Source organism: Dryobates pubescens, chromosome 8, assembly GCF_014839835.1.
Source record: "Dryobates pubescens isolate bDryPub1 chromosome 8, bDryPub1.pri, whole genome shotgun sequence".
NCBI classification, from domain to species: Eukaryota; Metazoa; Chordata; class Aves; order Piciformes; family Picidae; genus Dryobates; species Dryobates pubescens.
Window position 1 is genome coordinate 4,239,709 of NC_071619.1, and position 14,855 is coordinate 4,254,563.

A 14,855-nucleotide genomic window follows, 5' to 3' on the forward strand; every position below is an offset into this window, starting at 1 on the left:
GTTTGGGGTGGAAGGGACTTTTAAGGTCATCTGGTTCCAGTTCCCCCCCCTGCAATGGGCAGGAACAACCTAGATCAGATTGCTTATATTATAGAAGAATAAGAGTTACTTCTTCTACTACTCATAGAATGGTTTGGGGTGGAGGGGACCTTAAATTCTCATAGAATGGTTTAGGGTGGAAGGGACCTTAAAGGTCATCTGGTTCCAGTTCCCCACCCCCTGCAATGGGCAGGAACCACCTAGATCAGATTACTTATATTATAGGAGTTACAGCTAGTATATGTTGACTTCAGATGTGTATACACCAGGATGCAGCAACACAGGACTATACTAAAATATAAAGCATGCTGCAGCAGTAGAATATGGATCTTTGGGTTTTTTGCAAGTAGAGAGTAATTAAAGGTTCTAACAGGGGGTTAAGACTCTTTTGTTTTGCAAGCAGAGATTAATTAAAGGTTCTACCTGGTTTTTAAGACCCTTTAAATGTTGGGGTTGGCAGTTCCTGCAAACATCAAAATTGGTTTATTAGTGACCTAGATCATCTTTAAGCCCAGTATCATCAACCCTTTAATATGTAGGGAAGTACAGTTAATCCCTACATCAGGCAATGCAGGTAAGGCAGGAGTGGTGAGCCAATGCCCAGATGCTTCCTTTTGTACTAATGGAAGAGCTTTGCATGCGGGGCTAGAACCACAAGTCACTTTTCTGCAGTTTAAAAGGTTCTCACATTTTGCATCTGGGGCGTTTGGAAAGGCGCAGTGTGTCCTCAGAGAGCTTCTCATGCTTGTTCCTTGCTCTAGGAAACACTGAATAAATCCACTAGTTCCCGGAGCTTGAAGTCCCTTGAAACAGACAGCAGTGAAACGGAGCTGGAGCGAGTCCTGCGACGCCGGAAAGTTACCACTGACCAGGACAGTGGCAGTAAGTGGTTGGACTCCTTTGGAGTCCTCCTCTTCTCCCTGCATTGACTCTTGAAGCTCTTTACTTTTTCCACCAAACCATTGCCGTTTCAGCCATTGCACAGATCCCTGCTTACTCCTGCAGTGACTCACTTCCCCGTTGGCCCTGTCGCTTTCCATCCCCATTTTTCTCCAAGAGATGCCTGTGTCAGGACTTTCTGCACACACAGCCACAAACAAACAGGTTCTTCTGTCCTGCCTGGAGCACAGACAGTTAATAGTCTGAGCCTGTTATGAAAATACTCTTGAAAGTAAGGGTACCCAGAGAAACAAGAGTTAGGACTAAGGTTTTGAATGACCTCTTGTAGAGCAGAGGTCTGCAGTTTTTAAGCTATGCTTTGCTGTAGTCATCCAGGGGAAACTGTTTATGTTCTGCCTGGTTAGCAGCACAGCCTGTGCAAGTGTGAGTCCTTGCCACAGTTGATGCTGACATGGCTGATTCTAATGTGACTGTATGGTTTTAGCTTGGAATTTGCAGATAGCTCACTGATTACTCATTTGTATGAGAACAGATTTTATGGTCATTGGGCAGGCTCTTGCTCCGGCTGCACTTCAGACTGGGTGAGCATTGGCAGGTTGTGAGCTGGTACTTAGCACCCCAGAGGCAGGGGATAGAGTGCACAACTCTGCCAATACAGCAAGCTCTGCTTGTGCTGCAGGAAAAGGTTGATCTGGGCAGGGAGAACAGAATCTGCAAATACAGAGTTTGATACTCTTCATTCACTGGACACTGTTCTTTCAAATTCAGTTTTGCTTTCTGCTGTCAGCTTGCATTCTGCTCTGCTTATGTGCTACTTCTAGACCAGTCAATCTCAGTAATAGGATAATTAAACTTTAATTGTTTTTTAGGTCCTACTGGAATCTTGGCCACATCAGAATCAAAATCTCTGCCTGTGCTAGGCTCGGGGGCCAGTGCTGCACAAACAGCGTTGAACAAGAAAGACCTGGAGACAGAATTCAGTTCCAAAGTACCCAACTCAGGTCCTGTCTCTAACCAGCCTAAGGCTGGCACAGGCTCTAAGCCTACATTACAGTAAGTAGAATATGGTTTTATAGATGTATTTGAGTACCAGCTTTGCTCATTTGGTGCATTTTGAATGTGATTAATTATTTGTTTTGGTTATCAGGATAAATGTGCAGTCTGCAGCTGTTTGCCACTGACTCCTCAAATCATTTGCAGTTTCACATGGAGGCAGAAATAGAATTCTCATTAAGAATAAGTTATTTCCCTGTGAAACCTGTGGGCATTCTTAAAAATAAAGTTCACCTCTGAAAAACAAAACAAAACAGAATAGAATAGAACAGAGTTAACCAGGTTGGAAAAGACCTTTGAGATCATAGCATCCAAACTATCACCCAACACCATCTAATCAACTAAACCATGGCACCAAGTGCCCCATCCAGGCTCTTCTTAAACACTTCCAGGGATGGTGACTCCATCACCTCCTTGGGTAGCCCATCCACCCTCCCTGGGTGGCCAATCTCTCTCTCCAGGAAGAACTTCTTCCTAACATCCAGCCTAAACCTCCCCTGGCACAGCTCGAGACTGTGTCCTCTTGTTCTGGTGCTGGTTGCCTGGGAGAAGAGACCAACCCCCAGCTGGCTACAACCTCCCTTCAGGTAGTTGCAGACAGCAATAAAGTCTCCCCTGAGCCTCCTCTTCTCCAGGCTAAGCAACCCCAGCTCCCTCAGCCTCTCCTCACAGGGCTGTGCTCCAAACCCCTCCCCAGCTTTGTTGCCCTTCTCTGGACACATTCCAGAACTCAACATCTTTCCTAACCTGAGGAGCTCAGAACTGGACACAGGACTCAAGGTGTAGCCTAACCAGTGCTGAGTACAGGGGCACAACGAAACAAAAAAATTCCAAACAAACAAAATCAAACAGAGGGGAAAAAAGGGGAAACAGCAATGGCAAGAAAAGAGCAAAGACCAAACCAAAAAAAACCACAATGACCCCCAAAATCTCTGAAGGAATAGGAAGAGTGAGGAGTTTTTTCCATATCCTAAAGAGCAGAGGGATGATAATTGTACAGTTAACTCTTGATTTTGAAAAAAGATAGTTCTAGCACAGTGTTTGAAAGAATGGAATCATGTAAGTCATCCTGCTCTGTGTTCAGGGCAGTTTCTCTTGCACCCCAAGACATGACCTGACTATTACTCTTAAATATTTGCTGGTAAAAATTCAAGTGACCTTGAAGTCTGCGGATTAAGATTTTTTCTTAAAGTTCAAATACAGTTGATGCTGTGTTTGCCCTGCTGGGCAGAAGAAGCCTTCATCAAAACACATTGAAGACCCAGGGTGCCAGTGAAGCATCAAAGAGTTAACCCTGCCTCAGAAATATTTCTTTCCTACAAATCCCATGGAATGATAGATTTGTTTCACAACAGTACCAAGCTCCTTTTGAAGTGAGCCTGTGCACTTGCTTCACTTCCCTTGCCAGGTTGTTTGTCAGTTTGTCACTTCAAGAAAAGGAAATAGATGAGACAGATCAGATTGGCAGAATATTGTAATCATGGCTAATTAAACCTCTGATTTCCTGCTCTGTCAGTTAAAAAGTGTCACTGGTACCAATTCTAGCAAGGCTTCCTTGCTTGGTTCAAAGGACTAAGTCATGACAAATGAGCTGGAAATTCAGTTCACCTCTCATTTTCATGAGCTGATATTTACTTCACTCTCCTGCAGATGACACCAAGCTGGTGTTGATCTGTTAGAGGGTAGGAAAGCTCTGCAGAGGGACCTCAACAGGCTGAACAGATGGGCAGAATCCAAGGGCATGAGATTGAACACATCCAAGTGCCAGGTTCTACACATTGCCCACAGCAACCCCATGCAGTGCTACAGGCTGGGGTCAGAGTGGCTGGAGAGCAGCCAGGCAGAAAGGGACCTGGGGGTACTGGTTGATAGTAGCCTGAACATGAGCCAGCAGTGTGCCCAGGTGGCCAAGAAGGCCAATGGCATCCTGGCCTGCATCAGGAACAGTGTGGCCAGCAGCAGCAGGGAAGACATTGTGCCCTGTACTCAGCACTGGTTAGGCCACACCTTGAGTCCTGTGTCCAGTTCTGGGCCCCTCAGTTCAAGACAGATGTTGAGTTGCTGGAACATGTCTGGAGAAGGGCAACAATGCTGGGGAGGGGCTTGGAGCACAGCCCTGTGAGGAGAGGCTGAGGGAGCTGGGGTTGCTTAGCCTGGAGAAGAGGAGGCTCAGAGGAGACCTTGCTGCTCTCTACAACTACCCAAAGGGAGGTTGTAGCCAGGTGGGGTTTGGTCTCTTCTCCCAGGCAACCTGTGACTGAACAAGAGGACACAGTCTCAAGCTGTGCCAGAGGAGGTTTAGACTGGATGTTAGGTAGAAATTCTTCCCAGAAAGAGAGGTTTGCCATTGGAATGTGCTGCCCAGGGAGTAAGTGGAGTCACCATTACTGGAGGTGTTTAAAAAGAGATGGGGTGAGTGACTTAGTGCCATGGTTTAGTTGATTAGAAGGTGTTGGCTGATAGGTTGGAGTCGATGATCTCAAAGGTCATTTCCAACCTGGTTAATTCTATTCCATTCCATTCCATTCCACCATTTGTTATTTGTTTTTGATGGCTAAAGAGCCCCATTTCCTTTTGTGCCCAACAATTGCATTTCATTTGCACTGAGTTTTAAAAGCAGAGTGCCTTTTCCCAATCATATGTGTTTTCCTCCTTTATTGCATTTAAGGAGCCTTAGGTTAAAAAAAAGAAGGTGCTCTTCATTTTAATTTAATCAGAAAGATGCAGATCTGTTCAGCAGCTGGTCTGATGTGAGCAGTGCCATGGCAGTTTCTTGAACTGCTGCCCTGGCAGGAAGTTGAGGTTGTTCCTTGAAAAATACCCTTTGTAGTTTGTGGATTTCTACAATTTTGAGCAGATAACCTTAATCAGAAAATGCAGCAACTCCTACCACCTTTTGTCTACCTTTATTCCAGCAAAATCAGTGGAAATTGCATTTACAAGAAAGGCAATGAAATAATTGCAGGCCCCAAGGTCTCGCAGAATGCGTGGTGAATTGACAGTGAAAAGGATCTTGTGTTGACAGTCACAGTTGTTATGTGTTATAAAAGCATATGTGAAGCTCAATTTATTTCTCAGCTTGCCTATTCAGTGACATCCTAAAAGAGACATTTAACTTTAATTTATCTGTTTAAAGCATTAAAACAAGTGTAGTGGGCTGGATTCTTCAGTGCTGCAAGGCTTCTTTTGCAGGGAGTCACTGGTGTAGACCTGCTTCGTTGGAAGGGCTCATCATGGAAGGGGGTTTTGTGTCTAGTGGGAGAGAAGGTGCTGGGGCTTTCACACTCTTCTGCCACTGGGCTGGCAGGGAGGAGCAGAGAGAAGCTGGATGGTTCATACCACACTGAAGTGCAATTCCTTTTCTTTTTCTCTCCTGGGTACTGTTTGCAGCAAAAGTTGTTAGAAGGAGCCTCCAGACTCCAAGGTGTGTAAGTGCTGTTTTGAAGCAGGGCTCATTTGAAGCAGACATCTGAAGGAAGTTCATGTGTCTAACGTGTCTGACAACTTGGCTCTGTGACTAGGCAGTTGTCTGGGTTCCCCTGGGTACATCTGGACTGGATGATCTTAGAGGTCTCTTCCAGCCTGGTTGATTCTATGATCTATACTTGCAGTTCAGCTTGGATTAGCAGAGCAGTTCATAGCAGATCACCCTGCTGTCTCCATTTGCTGTGGTTTGATTTGTATCCTGTAGTGGTTTTAGTGCATAAACTGGATCTCTGGATTCACTGGGTGAGTGAAACTAAACCAGAAGATGTGATCCAGCCTTTAATGGCTATCCAGAGGCCCACACAAGAGCTAGCTGAGTGAATAATGCCTCCTGAAACATGTGTTACAGGGTCTGAAGCACAGCCTGCTCCCTCCACACGTCTGTTCCTGTTGCACCCTGTTACTCCCTGAAGTAGAGCATGTTAATTAAACATCATGCTGCTCTGACCAGATACCCTAAACATCAAAGACAGACAAAAGATTTATTGTGGCTTTTCTTCTTAGTCATATCTGAGGTAAAAGGATGCAGCTGTCATCATTTGCAACTCCTTGAAACGTGCCAAAGGTGTGACCTGCTTCTACTGTTTGCAGCAGCCAAGCAAACCTTGTACAGCACACTAGAGGACTGCAGGTCTCATAATTACCAGGTGTCTCTTGCAGTGAAGTGTTTATTGTTTTCTTCACCTAGATCTTAATGTACAGCTTCCTGTAGAAAACCTTAGGGACAGTTTTGCATGAGCCATTCCTCTTTGCTGCACCATCCCTTTACTAAGGCTTGGGAATCTAGAGGAAGAACTCACAACTTACATTTGAAGGTGAACAGCCCTATTCATTATTTTTTTATTCACTTTTTGTAACAGTTGGGCTCACCTCTCTTCAAAGCTGTGACCTCCTTTCTAGCCTATGAGGACAGGCTGAGGGAGTTGGGGCTGTTCAGTCTGGAGAACAGAAGGCTCCAAGGAGACCTTATTCTGGCCTTCCAGTATCTGAAGGGGGCTACAGGAAAGCTGGGGAGGGACTTTTGAGGGTGTGTCAGGTAGTGACAGGACTAGGGGGAATGGAACAAAACTAGAAATGGGTAGAATCAGATTGGATGTTAGGAAGAAGTTCTTCCCCATGAGGGTGGTGAGAGACTGGCACAGGTTGCTCAGGGAGGTGGTAGCAGCCCCATCCCTGGAGGTTTGTAAGGCCAGGCTGGATGTGGCTGTGAGCAACCTGCTGTAGTGTGAGGTGTCCCTGCCCATGGCAGGGGGTTGGAACTGGATGATCCTTGAGGTCCCTTCCAACCCTAACCATTCTGTGATTCTCCAGGAAAAAGACCCAGTCTTGAAAATGTATCTGTGAATGATGTGTAGACAGAATTCAGTTCCTCGAGTGAAACCCTGGATCCTCCCCACCCCCAAGACAGTGACAACCTAACCTACATACACACAGGGTAAGAAATGTCAGTCTTTGACTGATGCAGGACTCCACAGGTAATATGGCTCTGCTCCCTTTACCAAATCACTGGCCTGCTGCTGAGTCAGCTGGGCCACTTGAGTGAGTTGCCAAAGGAGGGATGGTGAAAAGGGGCTGGAACCTTGACAAATGCAGGTTGGGCATGAAATGTTCCTGTTACTAAACTAAGTGATGACAGCTCAGAGAAGTTAATCCAGGAGAAAAAAACCATTGGGCTTTGAACCACTAGGTGAGGTGTTATTCCAGGACAGGAGGTTGTTAGAAGGCTCAGAAGTCATTAAGAGGATGATTTGGAATGTGTGAAGTTTGGCTGAGGTGGTGCTGAAGAGGAAGACATCCATAATGTGTGTCCTGCAGAGAAACTGAGGCCTCACCTCAGTATTCAGGTAACTCCCTTTGCAAATCTCTTCCCAAACGTTTAACCCAGCGTGAGTGCAATTCTGTGACAATTACCTGGAAGAGAATGGGTGAAATTTCGTTCCCTTGGGAGTAAACAGAGTTCCTGTGACTCCCTGTGGTGTGTAGACAGAGAAGGGGAAGGTGTGTCTGGCTCTGCCCCTGGGTCTTTCAGTTGTGGTTGTTGGTCTGTTGGGTTTTGTTCCCCCCCAGCATTTTGTAAACATTTGGTTTCTGGGCAGCAGAGTTCTCTGCTCACAGAGTGGCCCACAGAGAGGGTTAGTCTTAATCTGATGATTTTATACAATTAAAGGATTTGTCCTCCTTCTCCTGGCTGTAATCTTAGTACCCCTGAATCATCTACCAGCTCTGCGGGAGGCAGCTCAGCCTCACTTAGACACAACTGCAAAGGTTTTCCAGTGCAGCCTTTGAACATGGGCAATTTACTGTGAACAACAAATGAAGCAAAGGCTGGGATGCTCTGGAAGTTTGAGGTCTCCTCAGTTTCAGCTATTTTAGGAGCTACTGTCACATATTTTTCTTAGAGCATGCTCTCTCAGTGCAGGTAGAAGCTCTCCAAGAGCCTGCCTTTAAATTTGCCTAAATTGGGAACCATTTCCATGCTAAAGCTTTGTCTGCAGTTGTGTGATGACCACCTTTCTACTCTGATAGATTTAGCAGGGGTGTTCCTGAGATGGAGAGGGCTTCTTGCACTTCCTTTACACGTGTCTGGTGTTGTAGATAGTCCTGGTAGTATCAGAGGAGAGAACCAACAGACTCAGTCTCTAGTGCCACTGTTTGTATTCCCTGTAATTTCCTTTTCACAGACACTGTAATGTGATGGAATTCTTTGGTCACTGAAGAATTTGAAGACTTGGAGTTGGTGGTTGGTTGTTTTACTATTGCCTGGAGAAGAGGAGGCTCAGGGGAGACCTTATTGCTGTCTACTACTACCTGAAGGGAGGTTGGAGCCAGGTGGGGGTTGGTCTCTTCTCCCAGACAACCAGCACCAGAACAAGAGGACACAGTCTCAAGCTGCACCAGGGGAGGTTTAGGCTGGATGTTAGGAAGAAGTTCTTCCCAGAAAGAGAGATTGGCCATTGGAATGTGCTGCCCAGGGAGGTGGTGGAGTCACTATCACTGCAGGTGTTTAGGAAGAGACTGGATGGGGCAGTTGGTGTCATGGTTTGGTTGATTAGATGGTGTTGGATGATTGGTTGGACTCGAATGATCTCAAAGGTCTTTTCCAACCTGGTTAATTCTGTTATTCTATTAGCAAATGCTAATACAGCAGGTCCTGTCTGCTGCATTCCCCTCCCTTGTTAAGTACTCTGAATTACTTAATAAACACATCTGCAGTTTAATTCCCAAGAAAAGGTATTGACTGAGGATAAAATTCACTTGTCTCTTGTGGTCTGGCACACAACAGCTGGAGCATGGTGGCACTCTGCTGAGCTGAGAGCCGCTCCCCTGTGCAGCATGACACTGTGGGCTGGCTTGCTGTGGTCAGAGGTAGGACAGCTGAGCTGCTAGTGTCCAGCAAACCTTCCTAGAGGGGCAGTTTGGGAAGGACATAGAAACTGGGGTATGAGCTTTATTGCACAAGTGATGTTTGTCCTCAGTTATGGAGATCTTGTGGGAAGATGGGAACACTGGGGTCAGGGTGTGCAGTAGGGAGGTGAGTAGCAAGCTCTAACTGCCACCTCGGGCATGGTTTTTAAGTGATATAATGAAGAAATTAGTGGTGAGCAGCTGTCAATTTAGCTTAATGCTTCAGATCTCATCTTTGAGGAGTAAGGAATAGCACTGGTTGAGTTTTATTGTGGTTTTGGAACAATTTTGCCCTGAAGACAGATGGCAGTTATTGCAGCATCCTGGATTAAGGAGCTCACTGCAAGTCAAAGAGTGCTAATTTGATGCCGCATTAGTGTTGGCTTTTGTAGCAGAAATGGCTTCATTTACACCATCTCAGATTGCAGGCAGAGTATCTGTGTGGAGTCTCCCATGTCTACACCATGCACTTGCAAAGCCAGTCTGTGTTGGAATAAATAAGCTGTAAACCCCCTGGATTTTCCTACAGGATTCTCCATGAACAGTTTCCTTTAGCCTTCTGCTTTCACATGTTGGTAGAAAATGGGATGAGGCTTCATTCACTAGGACTTTGCACAGTATTGACATAAAACTCTGATTTCTAATGGAAACCTATTACAATGATGTCAGGAATAGAGCACCAAGTAAGGCTAAATACCAATTGTAATATTAATCAGAGGAAACAAAGAAACTCCAAGTCTCAGCTGACAAATAGATCCTTTTGTACTCCTACTGTAAATGATTTACAAAGGGTGCAGCAGTGCTGGTTCACAGATGGGTTGTCAGGTGTAACCCTTTATTTCACACCTTCTGTAGCTCCTGTAACTCTTTAAATAGAACATACTGCTTTAGACACTCTTGTATCATGGGCAGTCCTCAGTACTGCATGGGACTTTGCAGACTCTATGCAATTAATCTGAACTGCTTTTATCATCTAAATCTGGCTTGCTTGATCTGGGGTTTCTGTATTTAGTCATCAAAATACATGGAATCATAGAATCAATAAGGTTGGAAAAGACATCAGAGATCATCAAGTCCAACCTATCACCCAACACCTCATGACTAACTAAACCATGGCTTCAAGTGCCACGTCCAGTCCCCTCTTGCACACCTCCAGGGATGGTGACTCCACCACCTCCCTGGGCAGCACATTCCAACGGCCAATTTCTCTTGCTGGGAAGAGCTTTCTCCTCACCTTGAGCCTAAACTTCCCCTGGTGCAGCTTGAGACTGTGTCCTCTTGTTCTGGTGCTGGTTGCTTGGGAGAAAAGACCAACCCCCACCTGGCTACAACCTCCCTAGAGGGAGTTGTAGATGCCAATAAGGTCTCCCCTGAGCCTCCTCTTCTCCAGTCTAAGCAACCCCAGCTCCCTCAGCCTCTCCTCATAGGGCTTTGTTGCCCTTCTCTGGACACATTCAAGTGTCTCAATGTCCTTCTTAAATTGAGGAGCCCAGAACTGGACACAGGACTCAAGGTGTGGCCTAACCAGTGTTGAGCACAGTGCAGAATGACTTCCCTGCTCCCACTGGCCACACTATTTCTGGTCCAGGCAGGATGCCATTGGCCTTCTTGGCACCTGGGCACACTGCTGGCTCAATGCAGAGTTATGAACAATTATGTATGAATGAGTACAACAGAATTAGGTTCTCCCATTTCTAGCTTAAATACAGAGTTGGAGAAAGAACAAGAATACTGGTAACAGCATTAACAGCTTTAATGAGGGAAGGGCTTTGCAGAGAACTGAATGCAAATACCTTGGCTGGACAAACTTGGAACTGCTCAAAGCTGTGGCCAGCTGCATTGGTTACCGATTGCTTTCCCCCAGCAAAACCTGGGAGGGAAAGGGAGCATTCATGGGGTGTGAGGTATTAAGTACTAGGTTGGACTTGATGATCTCTGAGGTCTTTTCCAAGCTGGTTGGTTCTAAAAATAAAAAAAAACCCAAACAACAACCCAAAACATTCATTCCTGTTCTGGAACTTTATTATGCCTGCATTCTGCTCTCAACAAGCTGCTGAACGTGAGCCCTGAATGCAGAATTACCCAGGTTGGAAAAGACCTTTAAGATCATCGAGTCCAACCTATCTCCCAACACCATCTAATCAACTAAACCGTGGCACCAAGTGCCTCATCCAGCCTCTTCTTAAACACTTCCAGGGATGGGGACTCCACCACCTCCCTGGGCAGCACATTAAATACCTGATAAAGAGGGTTAATAATTTCTGCACCGTACCAGCAGCGCTGTCAGGCTGCTGCTGCAGCAGTGGGGAGGATTCAAAGGAGGCAATGCTGGTGCAACAGAGTCTGAGCAGTAATTCTTATTTTTATGCTGGGAGCAGTGATTTAATCACTGTTTTTTTTTCTCCATTAAACTCTTTTGTATTGCTATCTTTCGTGTTCCTGTCCTTTGCAAGTGGTAAATATGATTTGCCATTTTAGCCATTTTTGTTACAAGTGAAGCAGGCTTCCGAGGGTTTGGCTGTGCATCAGTTGTTGGAATGCTGCCATGCACTAATGCAGACTCCCTGCTGTGAGCCCACTGAAGAATTACACTTTGATTCACCAGATTGTATTAAATAGTCCAGCTGTTGGGATTTGAAAGATAGTCACCTCCAAAGTGAAATGAAAAAGGAACTTGGCATTTTATGGCTGTGACCAGTTTTTGACAGTGTTGGGCAATCAGCTTTTCAGAGGTGAAATAACCCTCTCTTGGTGACACTGCTTGGGGGGGGGGGGGGAGGGGAAGAAAGGTGTTGGGGGGGGAAGTTTAATTTGCTGTAACATTCCAAATAACCCCACCTGGTATTTGCTGCACTGACTGACGACTTCTGCATCAAAATAAGCATTGTTTTCCTTATGAAATCACTAGCTTCTGATGAGAATCAAATGAGGCTGAAACTGTATCCATTAGCACCAATTTCTGCCTCAATTAACTGATACCAAAGTTCTAATGGTAGAGACAATTCTCTTGTAATTAAAGCCTGAAAGTGGAATTTCAGCTGCTCTATCCAGCACTTCAGCAGCAAGCTGAGGGAACTCTTCCTGCAGTGGGAAGTGCAACAATTGTTGTTTCTCTGGTTGCATTTGTGTTTTTAACCTGGACATTCATTTACTCTCTCCCCATCAGGTGGGAGCTGCTGGCACATTCTCCACCCCTGTGCTCCAATTGTTGAGTGGGGTGACCTGTTTTTTTTCCTTTGTCATTTTCTCTAGGACAAAGGCTGTCACAAAAAAGGGCAGTTCATAGCAGATGGATCTAGTAGCTGAATTTCTTTCTCTGGCCTCCAGTTGATTTGATTCTACTTCTTTCTTCTGATAGGTTCCCGGGGAGGTGGTAGAAGCTCCATCCCTGGAGGTTTTTAAGACCAGGCTGGATGTGGCTCTGAGCAACCTGATCTAGTGTGAGATGTCCCTGCCCATGGCAGGGGGGTTGGAACTGGATGGTCCTTGAGGTCCCTTCCAACCCTGACAGTTCTATGATTCTAACACCACCACATCAAATAGACTTAAATCCAACTCTTGAGCAAAGAGGAGAATAAATTCTTAAGACCCTCTTGAAACTGCTTCATAGTCAGAAGGATTTTTTCAGTGCTTTGTGAGTTCATTTTTTCCCCGTGAAGTAGCCGAACAAATGCTAGGTAGCTTAACAAACCATTCAGGAGGGCTGCTGTGACTTGCATTTTGTGTGCCACAATCTGTGTTTAACAGCTGTTAGATCTATCAGCCTGTTTGCTAGTTCAGCAGAGCTGCCCAGGCCATGCGTGTTCACAGGCTCACAGGATGTCAGAGGTTGGAAGGGACCCAAAGAGATCACTGAGTCCAACCCCACTGCCAGAGCAGGACCATAGCTCAGGTCACAGAAGAATGCATCCAGACAGGCCTTGAAAGTCTCCAGAGAAGGAGACTCCACAACCTCTCTGGGGAGCCTGTTCCAGTGCTCTGTGACCCTTACAGTAAAGAAGTTCTCCCTTGTGTTGAGGTGGAACCTCCTGTGCTGCAGCTTCCATCCGTTGCTCCTAGTCCTATCCCAGGGAGCAAGTGAGCAGAGCCTGTCCCCTCCCTCCTGACCCCCAGCCCTCAGATATTTATAAACCTTCATTAAATCCCCTCTCAGTCACGTCCCTCATCCTCTCTTCATCAGGCAGTGCTCCAGTCTCCTCCTCATCCTCGTAGCAGCAGATCCCTGCCCCTCTTGAACTGGGGAGCCCCAAACTGCTACTAACAACAGAATTGCTTTTCTGTGGGACTGATACTCTTTCTCCCAAATACTTGAACACTTTTACCTGTATTCATGTGTTTAATCTTTTTTTTTCCTTTAGATCCACCAGCCACACAGAATTTACAAGAAAAGCTTCTAGCAGTGAAAAAGAGACAGAGTCTGTTGTAGTTTTAGATCCTGTTTCCACCCCCGGGGACCAGCTGGCTGAAAACACGCCGAGTCAGAGCAAAGGGAAAGAAGAAAGGAGCAAGCTGCTGCATAAAGAAGCCAACGTGGAGAAAATAAAAGAAACAGACAGTTCTAACTGTTAATTGGGTTTGGGTTTTGGTTTGTTTGGTTGTTTGGTTTTTTTTTCTGGAAGGCTGTAACTTTTGGGAATCATTATCTGGACATGTGAATGGCTTAGGTGTGTTACTAGGGGCTATGGTCTGTACTCGGAGCAGTTTTCACTCACGTAGATTGAAATGGTCTTTTGTATGCGGTTTTGGTACATGATTAAAGTGTGAAATGACTACATAGCACTCAAAATCCCTTTCCACTTCATTTTGCAGCTGTGGTTCTTGTTTTCCTAGCCTGCTGTCAGTTACCTTTACCTTAAAACTGTATCTGAAAGGGCTTTTTTTTTAATCACTCTTCCATTGAGAAGCTGCCTTCTTAGAGGTCCATTTTCAAGCTTTCCAGAAGCCCCTCACACCCTTCTTGAATGGGACAGTTTGGGTTAGACCTGATGCAGGTCAGCCACATCAGCTTAGTACAGGGTGGGTATTACAGGTGATTAAAAGATCAGTGTTCAGACACATTGCTTTAAAAAGATTTTGATGCCTACTCAAACCAAGATCTTGTAGGTCTCCTTACTGCTGTCTCCACACACACTCTTTTGAGGAAATTAAAAGCACAAGCGTAACACTTAGTTCTGTTTGAGGTTCCCCAGTGGACAGCCAGCCCAAAGACCAAAAAGCAGAGGCAGTGCAGCAGGTCAGGTTGGTACCAAGACTTGTGGTAACCACCAGCCAAAGGTAGAAGTTTGTGGTAGGGATTGGTGCTCTCTCACTTGGATTCAAAGCCTTTCAGGGGAGGATTCACCTCCTGGCTTTTGTTTCAGTGAGCTGCCGCCACCGGAGCCTGCGTTTACTGCTGCAAAAAACCCTTACTCCAGGCTCTACTCAGTATGGGCTGTGGTTGGGAATTGGGAATTCTAGGATTGCAGCTTCCTGGGAATCAGCATTTTGAGACTCCCAGCTGAAAGCTCGCAGCACTACCAAATAAGCCTTTGCTTTGAACCTGGTGCACGCTGGGGGCGTTCATTTCTGTATTAGGTAACACTTTGGATGTCTGTGTTTTGATAGCACAAATCCCAGTTCCCCTCAGCCCTTCTCCCCTCCAGAGGCAGCGAGCTAGGTACATAATTGACTTGCTCCACTGCCAGTGCACATTCCATTGTAGTCTCTTTTCCAATTCAGCCCAGGCTCTCCTCCTTTCATAACGAGCAAACAAATGCAATCAGGGATTTACCTAACGATGGCTGGAACTGGAACTGGGTGGTCAAGCACTTGAATGCCACTTGGGTTGTTTTTTATTTCATGATTTGGAACAGTGATAGTACTGCAGGATGAATGTTCAGAGTTTGGTGGTTTGGCTCTGCATGCAACTGTCTGGTGCTTTTTCCTGGAAATAAACTGATAGTGCTGAGTGTGGTAGTTTCACCTCTTTCTTT

At 45.7% G+C, this 14,855-nt stretch overlaps 1 protein-coding gene across 1 annotated transcript in view; it reads left to right on the forward strand.

The window, feature by feature from the left end:
* SHTN1 (shootin 1) overlaps positions 1-13,483 on the forward strand; it is a 72,553-nt gene extending 59,070 nt beyond the window's left edge. Inside the window, exons 15-17 of the mRNA XM_054163634.1 lie at positions 801-921; positions 1,809-1,992; positions 13,242-13,483. Of these exons, the coding sequence (XP_054019609.1) occupies positions 801-921; positions 1,809-1,992; positions 13,242-13,452 (516 nt within the window). The 3' untranslated portion in view covers positions 13,453-13,483. The remainder of the gene's footprint in view (positions 1-800; positions 922-1,808; positions 1,993-13,241) is intronic.
* The last annotated feature ends 1,372 nt before the right edge of the window (positions 13,484-14,855 follow it).